This window comes from Ipomoea nil, unplaced genomic scaffold (assembly GCF_001879475.1).
Source record: "Ipomoea nil cultivar Tokyo-kokei standard unplaced genomic scaffold, Asagao_1.1 scaffold3147, whole genome shotgun sequence".
NCBI classification, from domain to species: Eukaryota; Viridiplantae; Streptophyta; class Magnoliopsida; order Solanales; family Convolvulaceae; genus Ipomoea; species Ipomoea nil.
This window is the reverse complement of record NW_017619575.1, coordinates 536,460-556,585: the sequence shown is the minus strand read 5'-3', so window position 1 is coordinate 556,585 and position 20,126 is coordinate 536,460. Positions and strand designations below refer to the sequence as shown.

At 36.1% G+C, this 20,126-nt stretch overlaps 2 protein-coding genes across 2 annotated transcripts; both read right to left on the bottom strand.

The window, feature by feature from the left end:
* Positions 1 to 594: 594 nt before the first annotated feature.
* LOC109167038 lies at positions 595 to 2,622 on the bottom strand. Its single transcript, XM_019315939.1, has 2 exons — positions 1,954 to 2,622; positions 595 to 1,723 (listed from the first exon to the last, which is right to left on the bottom strand). The coding sequence occupies exons 1-2, from the start codon at positions 2,314 to 2,316 to the stop codon at positions 1,103 to 1,105; spliced, it is 984 nt and encodes a 327-aa protein (XP_019171484.1). The 5' UTR covers positions 2,317 to 2,622; the 3' UTR covers positions 595 to 1,102.
* Positions 2,623 to 7,729: 5,107 nt separating this feature from the next.
* On the bottom strand, positions 7,730 to 15,525 carry LOC109167282 (potassium channel AKT2/3). Its single transcript, XM_019316297.1, has 11 exons — positions 15,060 to 15,525; positions 14,538 to 14,756; positions 11,512 to 11,670; positions 11,333 to 11,390; positions 10,927 to 11,238; positions 10,308 to 10,547; positions 9,912 to 10,229; positions 9,636 to 9,824; positions 8,991 to 9,066; positions 8,331 to 8,894; positions 7,730 to 8,065 (listed from the first exon to the last, which is right to left on the bottom strand). The coding sequence occupies exons 1-11, from the start codon at positions 15,227 to 15,229 to the stop codon at positions 7,941 to 7,943; spliced, it is 2,430 nt and encodes an 809-aa protein (XP_019171842.1). The 5' UTR covers positions 15,230 to 15,525; the 3' UTR covers positions 7,730 to 7,940.
* Positions 15,526 to 20,126: the final 4,601 nt, after the last annotated feature.

The window sequence follows — 20,126 nt, the reverse complement described above, 5'->3', positions numbered from 1 at the left end:
TCTACTAAACCTCTCATTTTCTCAAACACTTTGTGTCATACCTGCAGGAAGCATTATTTCTTTATTTTTTTTTTTTTTACTTTACATTTTAGTCTGCTAATCCCCTTTCTTTTCCCTTGACATAACAAGCATCTTCCACTTTCACAACTCTCACTATTTATTACCACTACCCCCCTTCCTTTCGGTCCCGTGCCTCGTTAACAAATATCAAGGTAAATCTCGAGATATATTGAATCTATAGATTATATATGACCAAGCTAAGCTGCATTGAGTAGTAGTATTACATAGTATGAATATGAGGTTTGTTTGGAACAAAACAGGAAAACATATGAATATGACACTCATTCTGATTCTCATCAATCTGTTATGTTATGACTGCTAGTCATGTCTGCACAACAAGAAGGAAGCATTTCTATATTTATTATATTTATTATTTTACCCAAGCATCTGATCTCTTTGTGTTAACATATTCTTCTTGTTCCTTCTTCAATTCCATGAGATATAATAATATAATAATGTAAACAACCTTTCTTGAAAGGGAGAATCATATTCTTTTTTGGTTTTTTTTTTCCCCCTTTGATTCTTGCACTGAAATTTTTCTTAACTAGTCTTCTCCTTAAAGCTTCTGCAGAGAGTATATTAAGGGGAAGACACAAAGCTTTCACAAGGAAAAGGACATGATTTTGTAAGTACATAAGTGGGAAAAATAAAGAAAAATAAATAAAAACATTTGGTTAAAACTTGGAAAGTCTAATGAAAAACTACTACCCCACCTCCTTTGCCTGCCTGGTCATAATACAAAGTTTATCCTGTGGATACTCTCAGACCGTGATTGAGGGTATTTTCGTCATTCGCCAAGTTTACCCACTACAGACCCTCGAGCACTGATGACAGATTGACGAGTTTACTTAGTGCAGACCCTCGGACAGTGACGACAGATTTTCTTGTCACTCAAAAAAAAAAAAAAAACTACTACCCCCACCCCCACCCCCCAAGTGATTCCTTATACTTCACCTCTTCTTGTCTGTCTACCAACTATGGCTGCCTGCAATGCAATGCGAATCCCTCTTTGCTTTGTTTTTTGTTTATGTTTTTGTGGTTTCTACCGGTGAGTGCACATGTCCAAAAGCATCTTTCTGCCTTCAACTATTTCATCAAAGAAGTCATCAAGTTGGCCAATTATGCTTTCTGCCCCACATTTCAACATTCCAAAGCAATCTTTCAACCTCTCCATCTTCTCCTCATGGATGCTCATCACTTCCCCCCGCGATTCATACTCCATTATCCCGCGCTCCATTTCCGCTTTCACCTCCTCCATGGCCGCCCGAGCTCGCCGGAACTCGTGCGCCATGATCCCCCCGCCGCCGTGGCTCATCTCCGCCGCCGCCACTCTCTGGTGCAGCCTCGCCGCCGACACCATGAACGACGACCCGAAAACCATGTTCCCCTCGTAGGTTGTCGTCGTTCCCCGGTCGTACAAGGTTGTTTCCGGCCAGCAGTAAACCAGGCCGCTGATCAAGATTAAAAGCAGCAAAGAAGTGACGTTCCTCATCGCGTAGAGAACTCCCCGGAAGCCGCTGAAGCCATTGAACTTCGATTCTATCATCAACACGTTTTCGTCGAATCTTAGCGATAATCCCTGCACTCTATTCTCCATTAGGCTCTTGTTCTCCTCCTCCAATACCACTATCTCCCTCTGGCACCCATTGATCACCCTCAAAACCTGCCAAGAATTCAAAAATTACTTAAAATTTTCCCAAGAGCAACAAACAAACACTACTGGAAATTCTGAAGATGTTAAATCAAGTTGAAAGTCTTGTTCCGACCACTTTTGGTATCCGAAAAAATCATTGTTGCTATTTCCGACCACTTTTTGCTTTCAACTGGTCGGAAATTCAATAATTTACAGTAGTGAAAAACTTGTCGTCCCAAAAAACCCAAAAACCCAAAAACCTGTCGGGAAAGCTGGAGGTTAAGAATGCGGTGATCGTGGAGAGAAGAAGCAAGATTAGCGCCGGCGGAGTGATAATTCTCCATGCTAGAAACTGCAGATTTGAGAACATGGCAAGCCTCCCACAACCTAGAGCTCTCATCCATATATTCATCAAGCCATTTGTCGCCGACGGGGAGCCGGAGCTTCTGAACCAGAGTGATCAGTTGGGAGTGGAAAGATCGGAGAGACGACAAGACATGCTGGAGGAAATGGAAGGACATGAAATCCTGGGACAGAAACATGCGATCGAGGTCGTCGATGCCTCTGGTGAGGAAGTTGTAGAAGCCATTGACAGAAGTGGAGGAAGAAGAATGACTCATCATGGGAAGAAGAAAAAGTGTGAAAAAGATTGATGGATATATATATATTTATATGTATATAAATATTGATTGAAAGGTGGGTTAGGGAGTTTTGCAGAGAAGGAGAAGATGAAAGGGAAATAAATAGCTTAAGAGGGCAGGTTTGTATATAAGCGAAAAGGATTGGTTGTTGGGGGCAATTATGTCTGTTTCCTACAGAGTGGAGGGGATGATTGGGAATCTTCCATTTTCATTATGTAAAGGGCAGAAATGATAGGAAAAGAAATTATAATTGTAAAAGGGAAAACAAAAATAATTAAAAGTTTGAGAGAGAATACAAAATTTAAGTCTAACTCAAAAGAAAGAGAGTGTATATATAAAAGCATGATAATTTCAACATTTACTTTAATTTATAGAAAAAAAAAACTCTGCTCAAACTGAGAATACTAATAGACAGCTCTTACGGAGATAGAGTTGAATTTGAAATCTTGTGGTTATCAAGCCAACTGTTTGATTAACTTGGTTGAGACGATTTTGAAAATGTACTGTTTTATAATTTTAAGAATATATGTTAACTTTCACATAAAAAAGGAGGTAACTTGTCAATGTCCAACTACTCAATAATGTTTTAACCAAAAATCATACTTGTCAATGCCTAATCACTCGAGTTTTCGAGTTAGTTTAAGCAAATTAATGAGTTTTGGTATTATTTTTTTCCAAAACACCAGCAATTTAATATAAGTTCGGTGTTCAAAACATTAACAAGAAACAAAGGAGGACGACCATGTCATTCCTCACAATCTGACGTAGAAACGACTTCTCTAGCAACATTATGAGCATCCCGATTCGCATATCACTTAACAAACTGGAAGCTAACATCAATAACTGATCCACAGATTCTTTAATATTATCCTCTATAATAGCACCAAAAGAATCTAAGGAAGGAGGAGCTAAGATGGCACGGAAGACAAGTTGGGCATCCATCTCGGCCTCAAAACGATCCATACCAACTCCTTTAACCAACTGAGGGCTTCTTGAACTCCAACTGCTTCGGCTTCTTTAGACGCGAACACACCCTCAATGATAACAACCTTGATATTTTGTTCTTAGTTCTCGATTGGAGTTGGCATGAGATTACAATTTTAAGAAGATTTGTAGTAAAATTTGCATTTTTTCAATAAAGGCATGTTGTGGGCATGATATTAAGTGGGAAAATCTTCAATCTTTCCTCTTTCTTTTGCAGCTCTTTATTCCATGAAGCCATAGATTTTGTTTCTTGCATTGGGGTGTAAAAGTTTGACTACTTTGACTAAGATTCTTCTTCCCATTCTTCAATTTTGATTTGGTTTCTCTCTGGAATTGAGTGTTTCTTTTTCCAATTCCTTTACAAAAACTTTGTGCCCATGACTGCCCATGTTAACCTACCTCGCATATTGAATACAATATTTAGAAACATTCTTTTTATAAAAAAAAAAAAAACATATTTAGAAACATTTAATCGTGAACGGATAATTAACAATGCATTTACAAACTCTTTTTGAAATACATTGTTAATTATTTTCAAATATATTGTTAAGTGTTTTTAAATGTATAATTGTAATTACAGAAATTTATTGTATTTTTTCTTAATTTTTAATCATTGATATATGATATTAGTTTACACATTCCCATCAGAAGACTAGCTATACTCTTATGTAAAAGTGAAGACCGATACGATCCATTCATTTAAGTAGATCAACAATTACAAGTTGTTAAAAATTAAAGAGAGAATGTGCATGTCAATTTTATAAATATTATAAATTTAAAAATTTATAATAATTATAAAATTAACCTTGTATTTTTTTTTTTATTAAAATCCTTAATAATGAATCTTGATGGATGATTGTGGTCAATCCTATTTTTTTATTTTTATTTTTTTCATTTGGACCATATATAAAGATTATTTTAAAAATTTGTGGTGGGATGTTTAAGGGTATATGAATGATTAGGTTCCTTTGGGTTGGGAATAGTTTACACACATATTTACAACACTTGGCTGCTTTATTGTGTCCCCAGCATTCTAATTTAGGCATTAAAATTCACTTTTTAGATTTCTCACAGTAAGGAATATATTGATTCTATACAACATACAGAGACTACCCCCAAAACCATTATTTGATGGTCCCCCGTACCCTCTATCCCATACAATTTAAAATAATGAAGATAATTTTTTTTGGGTACCCTTCTATTTTATAATTTTTATTTTTTATAAATGTTATATTTTTTATATATAAAAAAAATAAATTGTATATATGAATGACCCGTTTTAAATGAAATTGTCCAATTTTATGAACCAAAAATTCAAGAAACTCAAAGAAATTCAATTTCATTAGTTACAATTTTCGAATTATAGAAGTTTCATATCGACTTGTGCATGATACAGTTGATACTATATGCTATGTAAGAGAAAGAAATGTGTTGATACAAGGAAAAAGAGAGTGAGAGTGGGACATTATTGAAAGACAATGCTAAAGCGATAATATTTTTTGATTGTGTGTACCAAAAATTCATGAAACTCGAAAGAATTTAACTTCGTTCATTAGTTTCTTCTTTTAAATTATATACGTTTCGTATCAACTTGATTGTGTACAATAAGGTTAATACTTTATAACGGGACAGAGAAAGAAACATGCCAGATATAAAGAAAGAGGGAGTGTGTGGGGGCATTATGAAGAAACAAGGCTAAAGGTCATAAAATTATCCAGGTTTTGTGCACAACATCCAAATTCAAGAAACTCAAAGAAATGTAACTTTGGGTACAATTTCAACGTTAAACTACACAAATTTGTATCATCTTGTGCACGATAAAACTGCTACATACTTTATGAATGTGCGGAGAAAGAAACGTTACGATATAAAGAAAGGGGAATCGGAGTGAGTGAGTGAGTGGGGCATTATTAGAAGACAAAGCAAAGGTGATCCACACACCCAAATTTTTTTGTGAAACCTTAGAGTGGTGGCTATATTGGTGGTTAAATAAACTGTGCAGGCAGCAGGGCTCCAGAACCCACAAAATTGAAGAGCAGGGAGTTCTTGGGGACCCATATGATCTTCCAAGAAACTGCTGCAAATCTCTAAAAGGAAGAGGGCACACCAGAATATTTGTTTCACATCACATCACATTTTCTATTTTTATTTTTTTTGGGGTTAATTAGTTGTGAGAGGAAGTAAGGAAAGAGAGATAATGTTGTATCATGGGAAGGATGTGACACCACAAGCAACAACCTTTGTAATGCTGCAATTGGAGAGACTGGTTATCAGTCAAATCCATAGGAGAATGAAATGAGATTTTCTTGCATGGACAGACAGCCCTATATAGTCTTTCACCAACCAAAGTGGTGCTTTGGTGGGCTTCACTACACACATTGCATTGCCATTCCTATATGTAGGGTTGGAATAATGGGTTTGAAATGAAATCTCTTTTTATCCCATTCCGACAGTTGATTTGGTAACCACAATGTTTTAAATTTGACTTTTCGTAGAAGCTGTTTATTAGCCCTTCTTGGTTTGAGCTGAATATTTATGGACAATCTAGGTTAGTCTGCCTCTTTGTGGTCCTTTGCGGGCTAGAGTCATAAGGCGAACTTAATCTAGAGCTCACATTCGAGTAGTACTTTTCATAATTCTTTTAAAAAAGAAGCTTTAATTTAGTTATTGCTTTGAGGCCTAACTCAACTGGTTGGCCAATTTTAAAGTTATTAACTTTACTTCGTTAGCAACAATAGGGTGTAGCTAGGGCATGGAATTTGCCCTATTGTGTACGTGCACCAAGCCCTCGAGGTATATGCAGTTTGAAAAATTTATACACGGTTGAAACAGATTACGCGATTTACCCTTTCACCAAGATTTTGTACGTATTTAAAGCTTATTCTTTTGTATTTTTTTGTTGTATCACAAAATATTACAGAATACAAGCATTTTGCCCAACAGATTTCAGGTCCGGTCAGTAGGCCCCGTGAATCCGTGATCGAGTGAGGTGCAATCCTAAGAAAGTTGTAGGTGTCAGTGCAATGAAGAACGGTTTAGCTGTCAAATGAGTGCTCAAAACCTCATGGCTAGCTAGGTAAAAGGAGGCTTGATGCAGGCCATGATCCTTAAATGTTCTTAATTAGTACTAGGGTGTACAGAAGCTGTACAGCCAGCCTATCAAACGTTATCACAATGTCCTGTCCTTGATAGATAGGATGCACTATCTACAGGAGCTTTGCACTTGCTGGGCATCATATGATGCCCAGACACACACAACAAGGTTGAACAGACTTTTGTGGCAACTTATATATAGGTTAGTGGAAAATCAAAATCTGGGCGATTTGTTGCCTCGACAAATAATGTTTTGTTTTGGCAACGTTATTCCCTCACTGTTTCCATGTCCTATCTGGATTTTGTCAAGATCCTTTATCATGTGCAACTACTACTACTACTACCTCTTCTGTACTGGATGGATGCAATTCTCGGCAAGGCAAGAGGGCTTGGCTTTGGGCACTTGGTTACTTCATTCATTCCACTTTCGTTAATTCTCTTGGGAGAAGGGATGTATACAAGTTTTGGTTTGGTTGGTTTCTCAATGTTGACCAAACATATTTTTTTGTAATGTGGCTTGTCCGCTCTTCATAATTAGTTAATGTGATTCTTTAGGCAACCAATAATTGTCCCATGGCACGTTACACCATTTGTCCATTTATGTGTCTAAGGAGTATGCTTTTTAATTGAGTGTTTTGGTTCGCCCACCCGTGGGATTGTTAACCATAAGGTTTCAAGTTTGACGCTTAGTGGGAATTGTATCTTTTTAGTTTGAGACAATTAGTTATGAGTAATTTAGACTGGTTTAGTTCATTGTGGCCATTTGTTGGTTGACATCTTTTTAGTTTGAGACAGTTAGTTATGAGTAATTTAGTCTGGTTTACTTCATTGTGGTCATTTACTGGCTGGCTGGCTGGCTAGAATTACAAGATAGACTTTACCCATGACGCATTTTTAGGTAGTAATTGCGGGTTTTTCCATAATTCATGGGAGATCTAAGGCCATCCAAGAGAAGACCGGCAAAAAAACCTAAATGCCTAGGCCACCGCCAAAAAAAAAAAAAAAAAAAAAAACTATGCAGACTTCATTCAAAGCATACATTCGAGTAACGACGATAGGATTTTCCGTAGGTCATTGAGAAAAGATAAAAGACAGATGCCCATCACAAAAATAACTCGCTCCTATGTGTTAGTCAACACAAAAATTCGTTTTTTCTAATGTATGTGTCTAATGTAAGCTCCAACTTCTACCTAATAGTTTTTGTATAGCAACAATAATGTGCAATTATCAGTTGTACATAACTCCTTTAATTTAACGCGGAACGATGAGAAGATGACATAATCTAACATTACAATAGTGCATCACATACATGTATATATTGACGCACGTATGTGTATATATGTATTGCATTGTATATAAAACTGTAATCACCCAATTTCTTTTGTTTTTTTTTTTTTTTTTTATAATAAATTTAAACAATTAAACAAGAGATTATTGGGTGATTAACTATAGTTTGAAGGGTTATGATTATTTTAAGTCCTCCTAAATACATAAACAACAGAAAATTAATCTCATATTTTTTGTTAGCACTAGGAATTCCAGTCTGCAACTATAAAAAGCTTGTCATTATCTCTTATCACATCTATGGAGTCAATTATTGCTCCTTCTTCATCTGTCAAGGATGAATCTGTTGCATCAAATCCAAGCTTCTCACCTGCCAAAAACATCATCAAAGAACATTTAGTCCCACTTCTCAAATGTTGTCCACCATGGATAACTGACTAAACATTTGATTGGTTCAAGAAATGCTGGATATGTTAATTGAAACATGTGCTCCATCTTAACTAAAAACCTAAGCTGATAGTTGCTTGCACATTTATGTTTATATTATATGCTCAACACGGCTCTGATACCAAATTCAAGCATGTGCTCTATCTCAACTAAAAGTCTAAGCTGATAGTTGGATCTTTTTTAAGTACCTGCGATGCTGATCAGCTCTGCTATTGTTTCTGGCAGCTTAATTAGCCTTCCGGGCTCGGGGCATTGCGTTTCTCGCCTCGTTGCAGGGTGGCCTCTGTAAATGCTAACTCTGATAGAGCACTGCTGGGGCATAGAACTGCTGTTCTGGTGATCATCCTTAGCCCACTTTGAGGCTGCTTCATGGAGAATTGTGTTAGGCATTGCAATCCTGTGCCCGAGTTCTCGTTTTTGCAGAACTTCGGTTAAGTCTAGTGGTGCCAAGTTGAGCTTAACAGCATCATCAATCTCTGCACCATTCATCACCAGAAGCTTTATCATGTCTGCCTGGTTTTCCTCCATCGCGGCTTGAATGGCGGTGGATCCATGGCGGTCCTTTGAGTCCACGTGCAGCCCGTGCTTCAGAAGCTCCTGCATTACGGATGAATCGTTCATCTTTGCTGCTTTGCACAGGAGATCGCCCGCCACGTAGGGGTCAGAGATGGAAGCCCAGTGGTACAGAATGCTGAATATGGAATGCTCTTTTGCTGCTATGGCATCCCAAAGTGCTGTGTTGCCTTCCATATCTGCAAGGTTTTTGTTTTTTTTTTTAGTATGATCACAACCTTAATTCACACAAATTCATCATTCATTCATGGGAAATTGCAGTATGGAGTATGGACCTTTCAAATGTATGTTACAGCCATGTTTAAGGAGCACCATAACACACTCTTCATGCCCTTTTGATGCTGCAATATGCTGATAGAATCAAGAAAACAAACATTGGTAAGGTTGTTGACTCGGTAACTACAAGGTCAGTTCCACCCCAGCTAGAGCAGCCTATCTACATTCTTGGTTTGAGCCGATTAGCTATGGGCATGGTTGAAAAAATCACTAAGTGCTCCTTGGGCGCCTAGCGCCTAGGGCGTCTAGGCGATGATTAATCGGCGTTTTGATTGAAATAACCTATTTTAAAAAAAATAACAATAGTTAATTGGCCAACTAGGCCGTCTGCACCTAAGCGACCTAGGCGATGCTTAGGCGGCCTGGTCGGCCGGCCGGCTAGACTACCGATTATGGTGATATGCTCATACGTTAGGCGGCTGGCTGGCGCCTAACTCCTTGGCACCAATTAATCAGCCCCATAGGCGGGATTTTTACAATACTGGCTATGGGTAACTTAAGTTGGTTCTTTGCCAGCTAGGGTCACAACTCACAAGGCATACCCTCGAACAGTGGCTACGGATTTCCCTTGTCACCCAAAGAAAAGAAAATGCATATAGGCCTAACTTTGAGATCATAATTATTGTGGCTAAAAGGGATAATACCAATGGGGTTTTTCCTTTAGAGTCTCCAATGTTAGGGTCCAATCCTGCCTTGAGAAGCTCATTGAGGAAAGTAGCATTGCCAGTAGCCACAACTGTGAACAAGTTAATAGACATGTTTGGATCTCCATCCTCGTCCCCGATTTCAATGAACAAATCGCCAAGCTTGAGATCCTTGAGCTTCTTGTGATGCTGTTTTTCGTCGCGACAGAAACACCAAACAATAATTAGTCTAGGATGATGATTAAGTTATGAATCTATGAATCTGCAGCTAAGAACCTGAAGAAAGTTCTTGATCATGGTAATGTTATCTTCTCTTTTCATCTGAAGGGCTTCAAGAAGAGAAGTGGTTTTGAGCTTGAGAAGCTGGGAGAGAGTCTTTGTTCTATATGTAAAGCTCTGAGGCCTGCAACACAACGCCCCGACTTCCCCAAACATGTCTCCAGAATTCAATGTCCACACAACTTGTTCATTCTCCATCTCATTATCAATCATCTCCACCTCACCTGATACTATGATATAAACATCATCAGGGGATTCATTCTGCATAATCACATCCTCTCTTGGAGGAATATACTCTGCCTTCATATCTGCAACCTGAAATCAAATCATGTATGTTCTCATACTCTAATCAAATCCTTTTTCGATAGTAAAAATGGGGTAATATTATTATACCAGCAGCAACAGAATCTCCCTGGAAACACCCTTGAACAGATAAACCTTCTCAACCACTGGCAGAAACAAGTGGTGACAGATGCTTTTGCAGATTGTCTTTGGGAGCTGCTCAATCAATGGCTGCTGGTTTAGGCTCTCTGCTTTGAACCTCAAACACATATAGGCCAGAATCTGCTCCTTCAACCTGGCAGGCAAGTGGTTTCGACTCACGAAATTCGACGCTGCTTGAATGCTGTTCCTCTGCAAACATCATATCCCATCCAACAACCTTAATTCACCCCACAAGTTTGGTAACAACAAAAAAAATTCTCGATCAAACAAACTGGGCAATTTGTGCCAAGGACCTTGTGGTCTAGTGGCACCAAGTTGCTCTCCCATATGGGAGGTTGTGAGTTCAGGCCTCAGTGGAGGCCATATTGACTCTTTGTGCTTCAGTAGGTTGAAAAAATGATTTTGAACAAATACTATATTGTAACAGAATTAGTAGTACTAAAAAAACTGGGCAATTTGCTTACAAATTCCATGGTTTTGTGCTTCAGTGGGTTGAAAAAGTGGTTTTAACAGATACTGCATTGTAACAGAATCAGTAGTACTAAGAAAAACTGGGGAATTTGCTTACAAATTCCATGGTGCGGCGAGTGCCTTCGACGACCAAATTAGTCATGTTGCCAATGATGTAAGCAGTGAGGCCAAGATTGAAGAGCATGTAGAAGATGATGAAGATCATCTCCAGGGTGTTGACTGCATGGAGATCTCCATAGCCAACTGTGGTCATGGTGGTCATGGACCAATACATGGCTGAAATGTAGCGAATCTTTAAGCTTTCCTCTCTCACATTTAGGGATCCCAGCCAGTTCTTCCCTTGGTGGGGATATCTATCAGCCAAGAAGTAATATAGACAACCAGCACAGTGTACTAACAGCAGTGTCACCTATATATATATATAATTCATTTGCAGATCAGATCAATGAGGCTATATATAGTAATAGCTGGAAAATGAATTGAAGCTCATCTCATTAACTTACAAATAGAAGCCTGGCACATCTAACCCAGAAATAGCTGAACCTGATGTCCTTCTCTAGCCTGCAGCAGTAACATGTAATTTGTCACACATTTATCCTTGCAAAATCGTGAATTTGCAACCATTATCCAAGAATGTGTACTAAGTAAAAACAAGGCTAAGTTGTGTATAGCTATAGGTAACCTGGTAAAGAAGTTGCTGACTCTGCGAAGCCGCCAGAAGCGTAGCATTCCGAGGACGGAGTAGCAGACTCCTAAGTGGTGTTTTCCGGTGAAAAGGAAGGCTACGAACTCGAAAGGGATGGTTGAGGCTACGTCCATCAGGAACCATGTTGACAGATACCTGCACCATAATATATCACCATCATCATCAACCCATTTTCCCATTTTACAATCGTTATACCCGGCCCCACGGCGCACATAGCACTATGCGTCTCGCGCCTCCCAAAACCACATCGTTTTGAGAGGCTCGGTAGGGAGTTAACGTGATTATGTGTATTTGTTTATACAATTATGTGTATTTTTATACAGTTATATGTGTTTATTTATACAATTATGTGAAATGACATCATTTTGCATCAGGACGCACAATGCAATGCGCACCTGGTGCACGATATAAATTGTCCCCATTTTATTTATATACCCATGTTCATGGGCTCAAGTAATAATTTGTAGGTCCAAATTTAGGAAGCCCAATTGGGAATAATGGGCCGTTCATCTGCAATCACTAACTTTTTTGGGCCTTCCATCTTGATGGTCCAACTCATATATTGCTTAATACGGAGTATTTATCTTGTTAAATTTTTTTTTTGAATGTATTTATCTTGTTAAATTGATTGATAAGACATTGAGAGTTGTTATACCATGGACCAAGGTCCATCTTGCAAGGTGGACTTAGTCCTAAACGACGAATAAATTATATATTTTTAGCATTGGAATTATGAACTTCTAGAATATAAATTGTGTTTCTAAGTCAAAACAACTGTAGAAAGGATGAGAAGAATGATTCGAACTTGAATTAATCAGATAACTATTACATTATTAAAAGAGGTTTAAACAACGTAAACCTCTCCTACCTGGTTAAAGACAAAGAATATAACATTATTGACAGAAGGGAATTTGTAAATACAATACAGGGTCATCAAATCCTAATATGTTAATATTGTGTGACTACAATATTTGAAATGAACTTGTGAATACAAAACAAGGTAATCAATTACATATATGTTATTATGTTAACATTGTGTGTTCGTAGTATACAAGTTGTGAATTTTTAAAAGGTAAATTGTGAATATTTAGACTTGGGTCCATAGAATAATTTGTGCAACTTTCACTATTCGTGGCAGAAATCGAAACACCCACTAAATCAATGTTATGGAGACATACAAATTCATTTTTTTAGGAATACAATTTCAATGTAATTTAGATCATGGTTTATAGTATAATTTGTGGATAATGAAGGGTTAATGCATAGTTTTTCAGATTATGTTAGAATCTCTTGATGCAAAAATGCTTGGCTAGAGATGGGTTATGCAATTATGCATACAAATAAATATAATTTTCGTACAATATAGGACAAATAAAAAGAGAGATTTGATCCGATAACAAAAGTGGAAATCCGCTTAAATCTTACGAAAAAAGAATTCTTGGTCATCGAATAAATGATATAAAAATCTCAACCAAAAAAAAAAAAAAAAAAAAAAAAGAGAAAGAAAGAAAAGTCAAACCTCATAAAATACATGAAAATGAGAACATGAAGAACATTTTATTCTTTTTAGAAAGAATCATGAGTTTATGGCTATCAGTTTTAGTTTTTTTCTTTTAACGAAATTATTATTGTGTGGACCTGAGAATCTGTGCACACCCTTGATGCATGTTGCATTATCTAATGGCCCAGATTATAGTGCACAGAAAAAGTCAACCCAGGACGTGAGGCATAACGCGTGTGCATTGTGTATTTGCGTTATAAATGATATGTACTGTCCACTAATATAGATAAAGGGCCTAGATTGATTCTCAAATTCACATGTTAATATATACATATATACATGTTTTTTTTTTGTGTGTCTTGTGTCAACTTGTACTAACGTTTCCTATATGTTTTGTTTTCCGTTTTGATTCTACCTGGCTCTTACAGATTACCAAATTCCAAGGGGCAAAGATAAGGAAACAAAAGTTCCTTCTAATCACGTACACTGTTGTGGGCAGCCCAGACTGCGACGTTTTGATGACAACATCTCAATCGAATGGCCCTCACAACCACTTTCTTTATTTAAGACAAGAAAAGCATAAAAAAAGAAAATTATGAACACTCCTCCTAATTTCATTTTATGGTTAAGTGTTTTAATTAAGTCCTCTTTTAGATACGTTTTTAGTGCGAGATATACGTTATATAAAAGGTGTTTCGTCATTGATCCCATTAGAGAAGTTGGTATTATATTCGACAGTTATAATTATTGTGCCAAATACAAAATTAACTATCACAGAATTTCGATTTCGAAGAAATAATAATGATATTTTTAACTAGCTAGTTACATAGATCATTACTTCTTTTTGTACCATATATGCTTTTCTAATTAATATCTGGTAACTATATACCCCACGCATACTATTGCGTTCTCAGTAATATAATTAATTAAGCTAGAGACTTAAAAAAAAAAAAAAAAAAAAAAAAAAACTCTACTTAAATCATGATTGATGTGTAACTATTTATAAAGTATTGTTCCAATATATCAAATAGGTATTTTATACTTTTTGTATTATCAAAACTATATACAATAACCCTGAACCGTTTACTTCTGATTTGTAATTTGTGAGTTTTTATATCAGGAAAAAATTTGCACATTTTGCACATTTTGCACATTTTACACATTCGGTACTGACTATGGCCAATTAGGGTATACTATACCCTCTTATGTAATTGAAAAAAAAGAAAAGAAAAGATTAAGGGTAACGATGTAACGTAATAATTGGCCTTGAGTAAAATCACTCTTAAAATAGTATCATTGGTTGTCCCGATACTCTGGGCAGTGTCTTTACAATTTTGAATGTAACCTAACTAACACGTAAAATTGTACTCGGTGTAAATTAATGCGGTGTTGACCGATACCTTATAATTTTTCCAGGATTATTAGATATATATGCAATCATGAACTCCATATATTAGATATAGATTGTGTGTAGTTGAAGTAGTAGGTAGGTAGGGCTAACCTGGTAGCAATTTTTTTGCGATGATGAATAAGAAGCTGAGTGGTGGGATCAATGTAAGCGACGAAGAAAGTCAAGACGATATCAACCGCAAAAAACAGGTCTACAATGTTGTCTACAACGTAGAGCTTCGTGTCCAGCTTCGATTCCAAGAATGATATCTCGAAGGGGCAAACCCATGCAGAGTACGCCACCAGCAACACCATCCATGTCTCCCAACACCTACATATATATATATATATACACCCACAACATCATTCTATCGATCTGCAGTCACTATTCGAGAATGTTGTGTACTGGGTAAAGTTCGTTTTGTGATTTTAACTGACAAAGAATCACTAATACAGTTTAGGTTACACATAATTAACAAGTCACTCCAGAAGCTGGAGTTGAACTTGTAATCTTAAAGTTACTAAGTCAGCAACAGTCAGACCAACTTGGCTGAGCTGATCTGAGGTTCAGAACAACCTCAACAAACATCAAATGTAATAACCCACGAAAACCTAGGACAGGGTTCGATCTCACCTGTATCTTGAATCCATTGGGGAGATGACTAGCCCCTGGGATGAAGTGTGGGTTGGCTGTGAAGAGCCGAGGGGAGGGAGGATGAATTTGGAGAGTTTTCCCAAGCTGAAATCTTCATCTTCTTGGGATGATGATGATGATGAAGATGCTGCTGTGTCTTTGTTCATCATGCTGTTTGGAGCTTGGGCAACGTACGTATAGTACACCGGCCTATTCAATCTGATCTCTCTCTCTCTCTCTTTCTATATATATATATATATACACACGCACACACACAAGTATATTGGTTATATATATATGGTGAAGAAATGGAAGAAGAAGAAAGAAAAGAGAGATGGATGGATGTATATATTTGCAGCAATTATTGTAAGCAGGAACTGACTGGTAGGGGACTGGGTATGTATATGATGATGGTCTGGTATGCAGCTAGTCGCCTGCTGACAAGTGGTGGGGATGATGGAAAAGAGAGAGAGAGAGAGAGAGAGAGAGAGAGAGAGATGAGAGAGATGATGGAGAGACTTTTCCTTTCTTTCTTTTGTTTCATTATTTCTTCAAAATTGTTTCATTTCAAGCGTGTTGGGAGGGTAGGTGATAGAGAATAAATGAGGTAGTGGTCCTCTCAAATGTAAAATCAGAAATACTCCTGAAAGACCAGCACGGGCTTAGCTCAATGGTTTAGTGGGTAGTATTTGGAGTAAGAGACAAATGTTTGAACCTCTGCCGTGGCAGTGTGCAAATTATGTCCAAAGTGGGCAGATTTTTTGTGCGCACCGGCATTTGACCCGGTTTACTAACCCATTGAGTCACCCTGATTCACATGCTCTGTCGGGTTGGAGTGTGGGGGCAGAGAATATTCTGAACATGTAATTCAACCATCAGTTTAAATTGAATTAAAAACAAAAATAAAAAATTAAAGGACTTTTAATTGGAGCAGATCGAACTTATCCTTCAACTAAAAAGATGAAGAAATTATTTGAGAAAGTGAACCCACACAATTTATGATGATGAGATTTTCTACCTATCTTTCTCTTGTGATGATAAGCCTTCCCTCTCAAATAATGCCGCACATACATACAAGAGTATGGTTGGAGGGGTCTAGATATTGGACCTACCAATTTTAATTTAATCAAGATTATATTACTATTTCTCAATATCAAATAGTTTGGTTGATATTTTAAAAAATATAATAATTTTACATGTTTAAATTAACTATATAATATAGAATGTACTTGGAAAAGGCATATATAAATTAAAAGTGGTGCTTTTAGAAAAAAAAAAAGAATAAAATAGTTGCAAATTAAAAGACAAGGCATGGAACATTAGCTAGAAATCTAGAATAGTATAGTTTCAAAGGAAAAACGTTGAACATAATTATGTCCACTCAAAAATGAATATTCCAAAAAGAGGGATTAGTTGATTAGTTCCCCCGGCCAAGAATTGGCTAAGAGGAAGTATCATGTAATTAAATGAATATTTATATAGTTTTGGTCAAAAATTATCATAACAACCACCGAAGAAGACTAATAAGTAAAATTGGAGCCTCCATGGGCAGCTCAGTTGCTCACATGGATGAAGTTTAAAAACAATGTTCTAAGGCCAAGTCTTATTATACCAACGACAGTGTGAGAACTACCTTTCAAAGTGAGGGGCTCTTTGTGCACAGTAATCAAATTAAAGATCTAATCTCTGTGTTCAACTAAGTTACCATGATTTACACCCTCTCAGATGCTCTGTCGAGCCAGGGCAGCGCATGGAAACTCTTGAGGGTGGGGATTCAATTTTTTTGGGAACAATAATAAGCAAAATTGGACTTTAATAACCACAAATTCACAATATGACCAATAATTGATCTTTTAGTCACTGCCGACGCTACTATAACCTTCCTTAATTACTTCGTATAGTAATGTGACAACAACGTGCATGTAACACGTTCAAAGTTCCATACTTTTTTTTCTTCTTCTATAATTAAATAGTCTTAACAAATTCTGTTTAAAGTAAATTAAATAAGACCGGCAACGACGACTCACATGTCTATATTAATAAATTGACCTTGGAAGAATATTAATAAATTGACATTGACACGTAATAAACTAAGATTTTGAATTCTTATTTTTTTGGGCACTACAAATGTATGCGCAATTAATTATAAAAGATAAAAGAAAATGAATAATTTTGCTTGTTGTTAAGTTGGTGTTTATTGACATACGATTCTAATATAAGCGGAAGGTTAATTAAGCACAAGATGGTAATTAAAAAGCGTATATGATAATATTATGCAAAAACTAAAAGGTTCATGATCACTTAGGGTGAGTCAAATAAAGAATAGTGTGTATTTAGATGAGTAGATCGAAACCAAAGACTTACAGGGCGTTTGGTTGGAGGGGGGAATTATATGGGAAATGAATTGTAATTCCATGGGAGTTGAATTACTGGGAATAAAGTGGGAATTTAAATTCCAGTGTTTGGTTGACAGGAATAGAATTACTGGAAATTTCAATTCCAATGTTTGGTATACATTGGAATTGAAAGGGAATAAGTAGTATAAAGTCAAAAATGTCCATTATTGTTGTTAGACATTACTTTTAGGTTAAAAAAGGAAGGGGTAATTTTGACTCATCACTATCTTCTTTTTTTTTCCTAGGAATTAAAATATCAGGGGGGACATGGGATTTTAATTCCATGAAAATGGGGAAATTGCAATTCCCTCCAACCAAACTACGGAGTTTAATGGCCTTTGGAATTAGGTGGGAATTAAGTGGGAAGAAAATTTAAAATCCTTCCAACCAAACACCCTGTAGTGTTCGAATAGTATAATTGTAGTTCTTTAATTTCAAATGAGAGGTCATAAGTTTGAATCTCAGTGGATATATTAACTGTTTGTGTTTCAGTAGGTTAATAAAAAAGACTAAATGTCGATCCCTTTCTTAGTACATTATATTTAAGTTATATTTATAAAAGTTATATTTATAAAATAGGGTGATACACAACTATTACATTATTAAATTTAATAAGATGAAAGCATGCATATATATATATATAGCAATTGTAACAAACTTTCCAGCTCTCATGGATATATAATAATTGTAACAATCTCCACGCATTCTCATTATTAACAAGCTAAGAAGGTGAATCGGGTGTCCAAAGTGAGGATGGATATATAGCAATTGTAACAAACTTCACACATTCTTATTATTAACAAGCTAATTTAGTAGGTGAATCAGGTGTCCCAAGTGAGGATGGGTGCCGACCTTTTAGAAGGGTACTCTGCAAGCCCAAAGGCTTTTCGTAATAGTCGGTTTATCCGAACTCCAGTCAATGTCCTATTTTTGAGGGACAATATGATTAGCAATATTATATTAATCTCAACAATTATTAATATTGTATACACTTCTTCTTCTTCTTCTTCTTTTTTTTTTTTTTTTTTTTTTTTTTTTTTTTTTTTTTTTTGGGTATATATGTATTAAGATTAAATACAATATTATTTCTTTAAAAAATGCTATGACAAAGAGAACATTTTGGATGCTAAACGTACAATTTCTTACTTGTACGAGTGTCGACATGCATTGTATGGATGCAATGAGGTTAGGGATGGGACTACTGTACGTGTGGGGCCACAGTATTTATACTTTGACGACCCAAGAAAGTACTATACAATAATACAAATATACAATGGGATTAAAGAACAATTTATATATGCTTTCTCTCTTCCATTTTATATTCTAGTTTGATTAGTGAGAAGTTGTTCAATTTTTTTTATAATATTAAATTTAGTATTAATATATAAAATTCATATATTTAAAAATTATATGAAAAATACTATTAAATATAAAAGTTAAAATTAAAAATAAATAAAAAAAAATACTGAATAAATTAAACAAAGAAAAAAGAATATTTTGACTAATGAATTATAAACAAGACATGTAAAATGTAACAAAGGGAATGGTTAGTAAGTATTATTCCCGTTGAAACATATACGATTACAAGTTACAAATTTTATTTTGACTCCTCTAATCATATATTACAATTACAAGTTTCAAATCTTATTTTGACTCTTCTGATCATATTATTACAATTACAAGTTAAAATCTTATTTCGACTCCAATCATCTGGTCATATTATTACAATTACATGTTACAAATCTTATTTTGACTCCTCTGATCATATTATAACAATTACAAGTTACAATTCGTATTTCGATTCCTCGGGTCATATATATTATTACAATTACATGTTCCAATCTTATTTCAACTCCTCTCCGACCTCTTAGAATTTTCCTATATATGTAATGTCATTTAGTCTACTAATCCATCTTTCTATATCTGCCACAACACTTCCCTTAATCAGGGTTGGTAAGTGGGTACTTTACTATAGCACTCTCGGGTACAAAAGCCCAACAAAACGATATGATAAATATTAAGTATCACATGATGAAATTTGTTAGGCAAAGGAAAACGAATATAGAAAGCTTAATGATCACTTTCAGAGTGGTCACAATATATGCCAAATTTGACTACCTATCATTTGTGTGTACTCTAAGTAAAGCCTATTTTATGATATTAGCTGACAAATGATCACAAGAAGCTAGGTACAATCTAAGTTATTCATAACTGACCAACTCAAACTAAAAAAGCCAATATATAACTCTCATAGGAAGTCGAATTTGAAAATTTATGATTAATTACCAAAGCAACTGTTCGACCAATTTGACTGAGGTTATCCTGTCCGTCTAGATTTTTCTGAAACGACATATAGTACGTGAGTAACGTGACCAAAGCTGATGTGATAAAACATGCATGGTCCACTAGGTGTGGTGGTGCTGCTGCATGCTCCGATCACGTACAAGTTAAAGACGCATAAAAAGCTAGGACGTAGACGTAAATGAGCTTGGGGGCGGGCAATGGCCGGCCAGGGCCAATTGAATTGATCAAAGCTGGAAACATTATCATAAAGACAAACCAATTCTGTGGTGAGTGCTATCTCACGTTGCAATCACTGCACGATATATGTACAATTCTGATTTTACCTTGACTCGACGTCACTTGCTAATTGATTGAGGAAGCTAGTTAA

Bases quoted from the DNA above. Each gene is read 5' to 3' on its own strand.
- LOC109167038 (XM_019315939.1), bottom strand. From the start codon at position 2,316: ATGATGAGTCATTCTTCTTCCTCCACTTCTGTCAATGGCTTCTACAAC. The intron at 1,724-1,953 runs GTTTTTGGGTTT...AATTCTTGGCAG, and splicing joins ACCTCCAGCTTTCCCGACAG to GTTTTGAGGGTGATCAATGG.
- LOC109167282 (XM_019316297.1), bottom strand. From the start codon at position 15,229: ATGATGAACAAAGACACAGCAGCATCTTCATCATCATCATCATCCCAA. The intron at 11,391-11,511 runs GTTACCTATAGC...TTACTGCTGCAG, and splicing joins GTCAGCAACTTCTTTACCAG to GCTAGAGAAGGACATCAGGT. The intron at 9,825-9,911 runs GTTCTTAGCTGC...GACGAAAAACAG, and splicing joins TGATCAAGAACTTTCTTCAG to CATCACAAGAAGCTCAAGGA.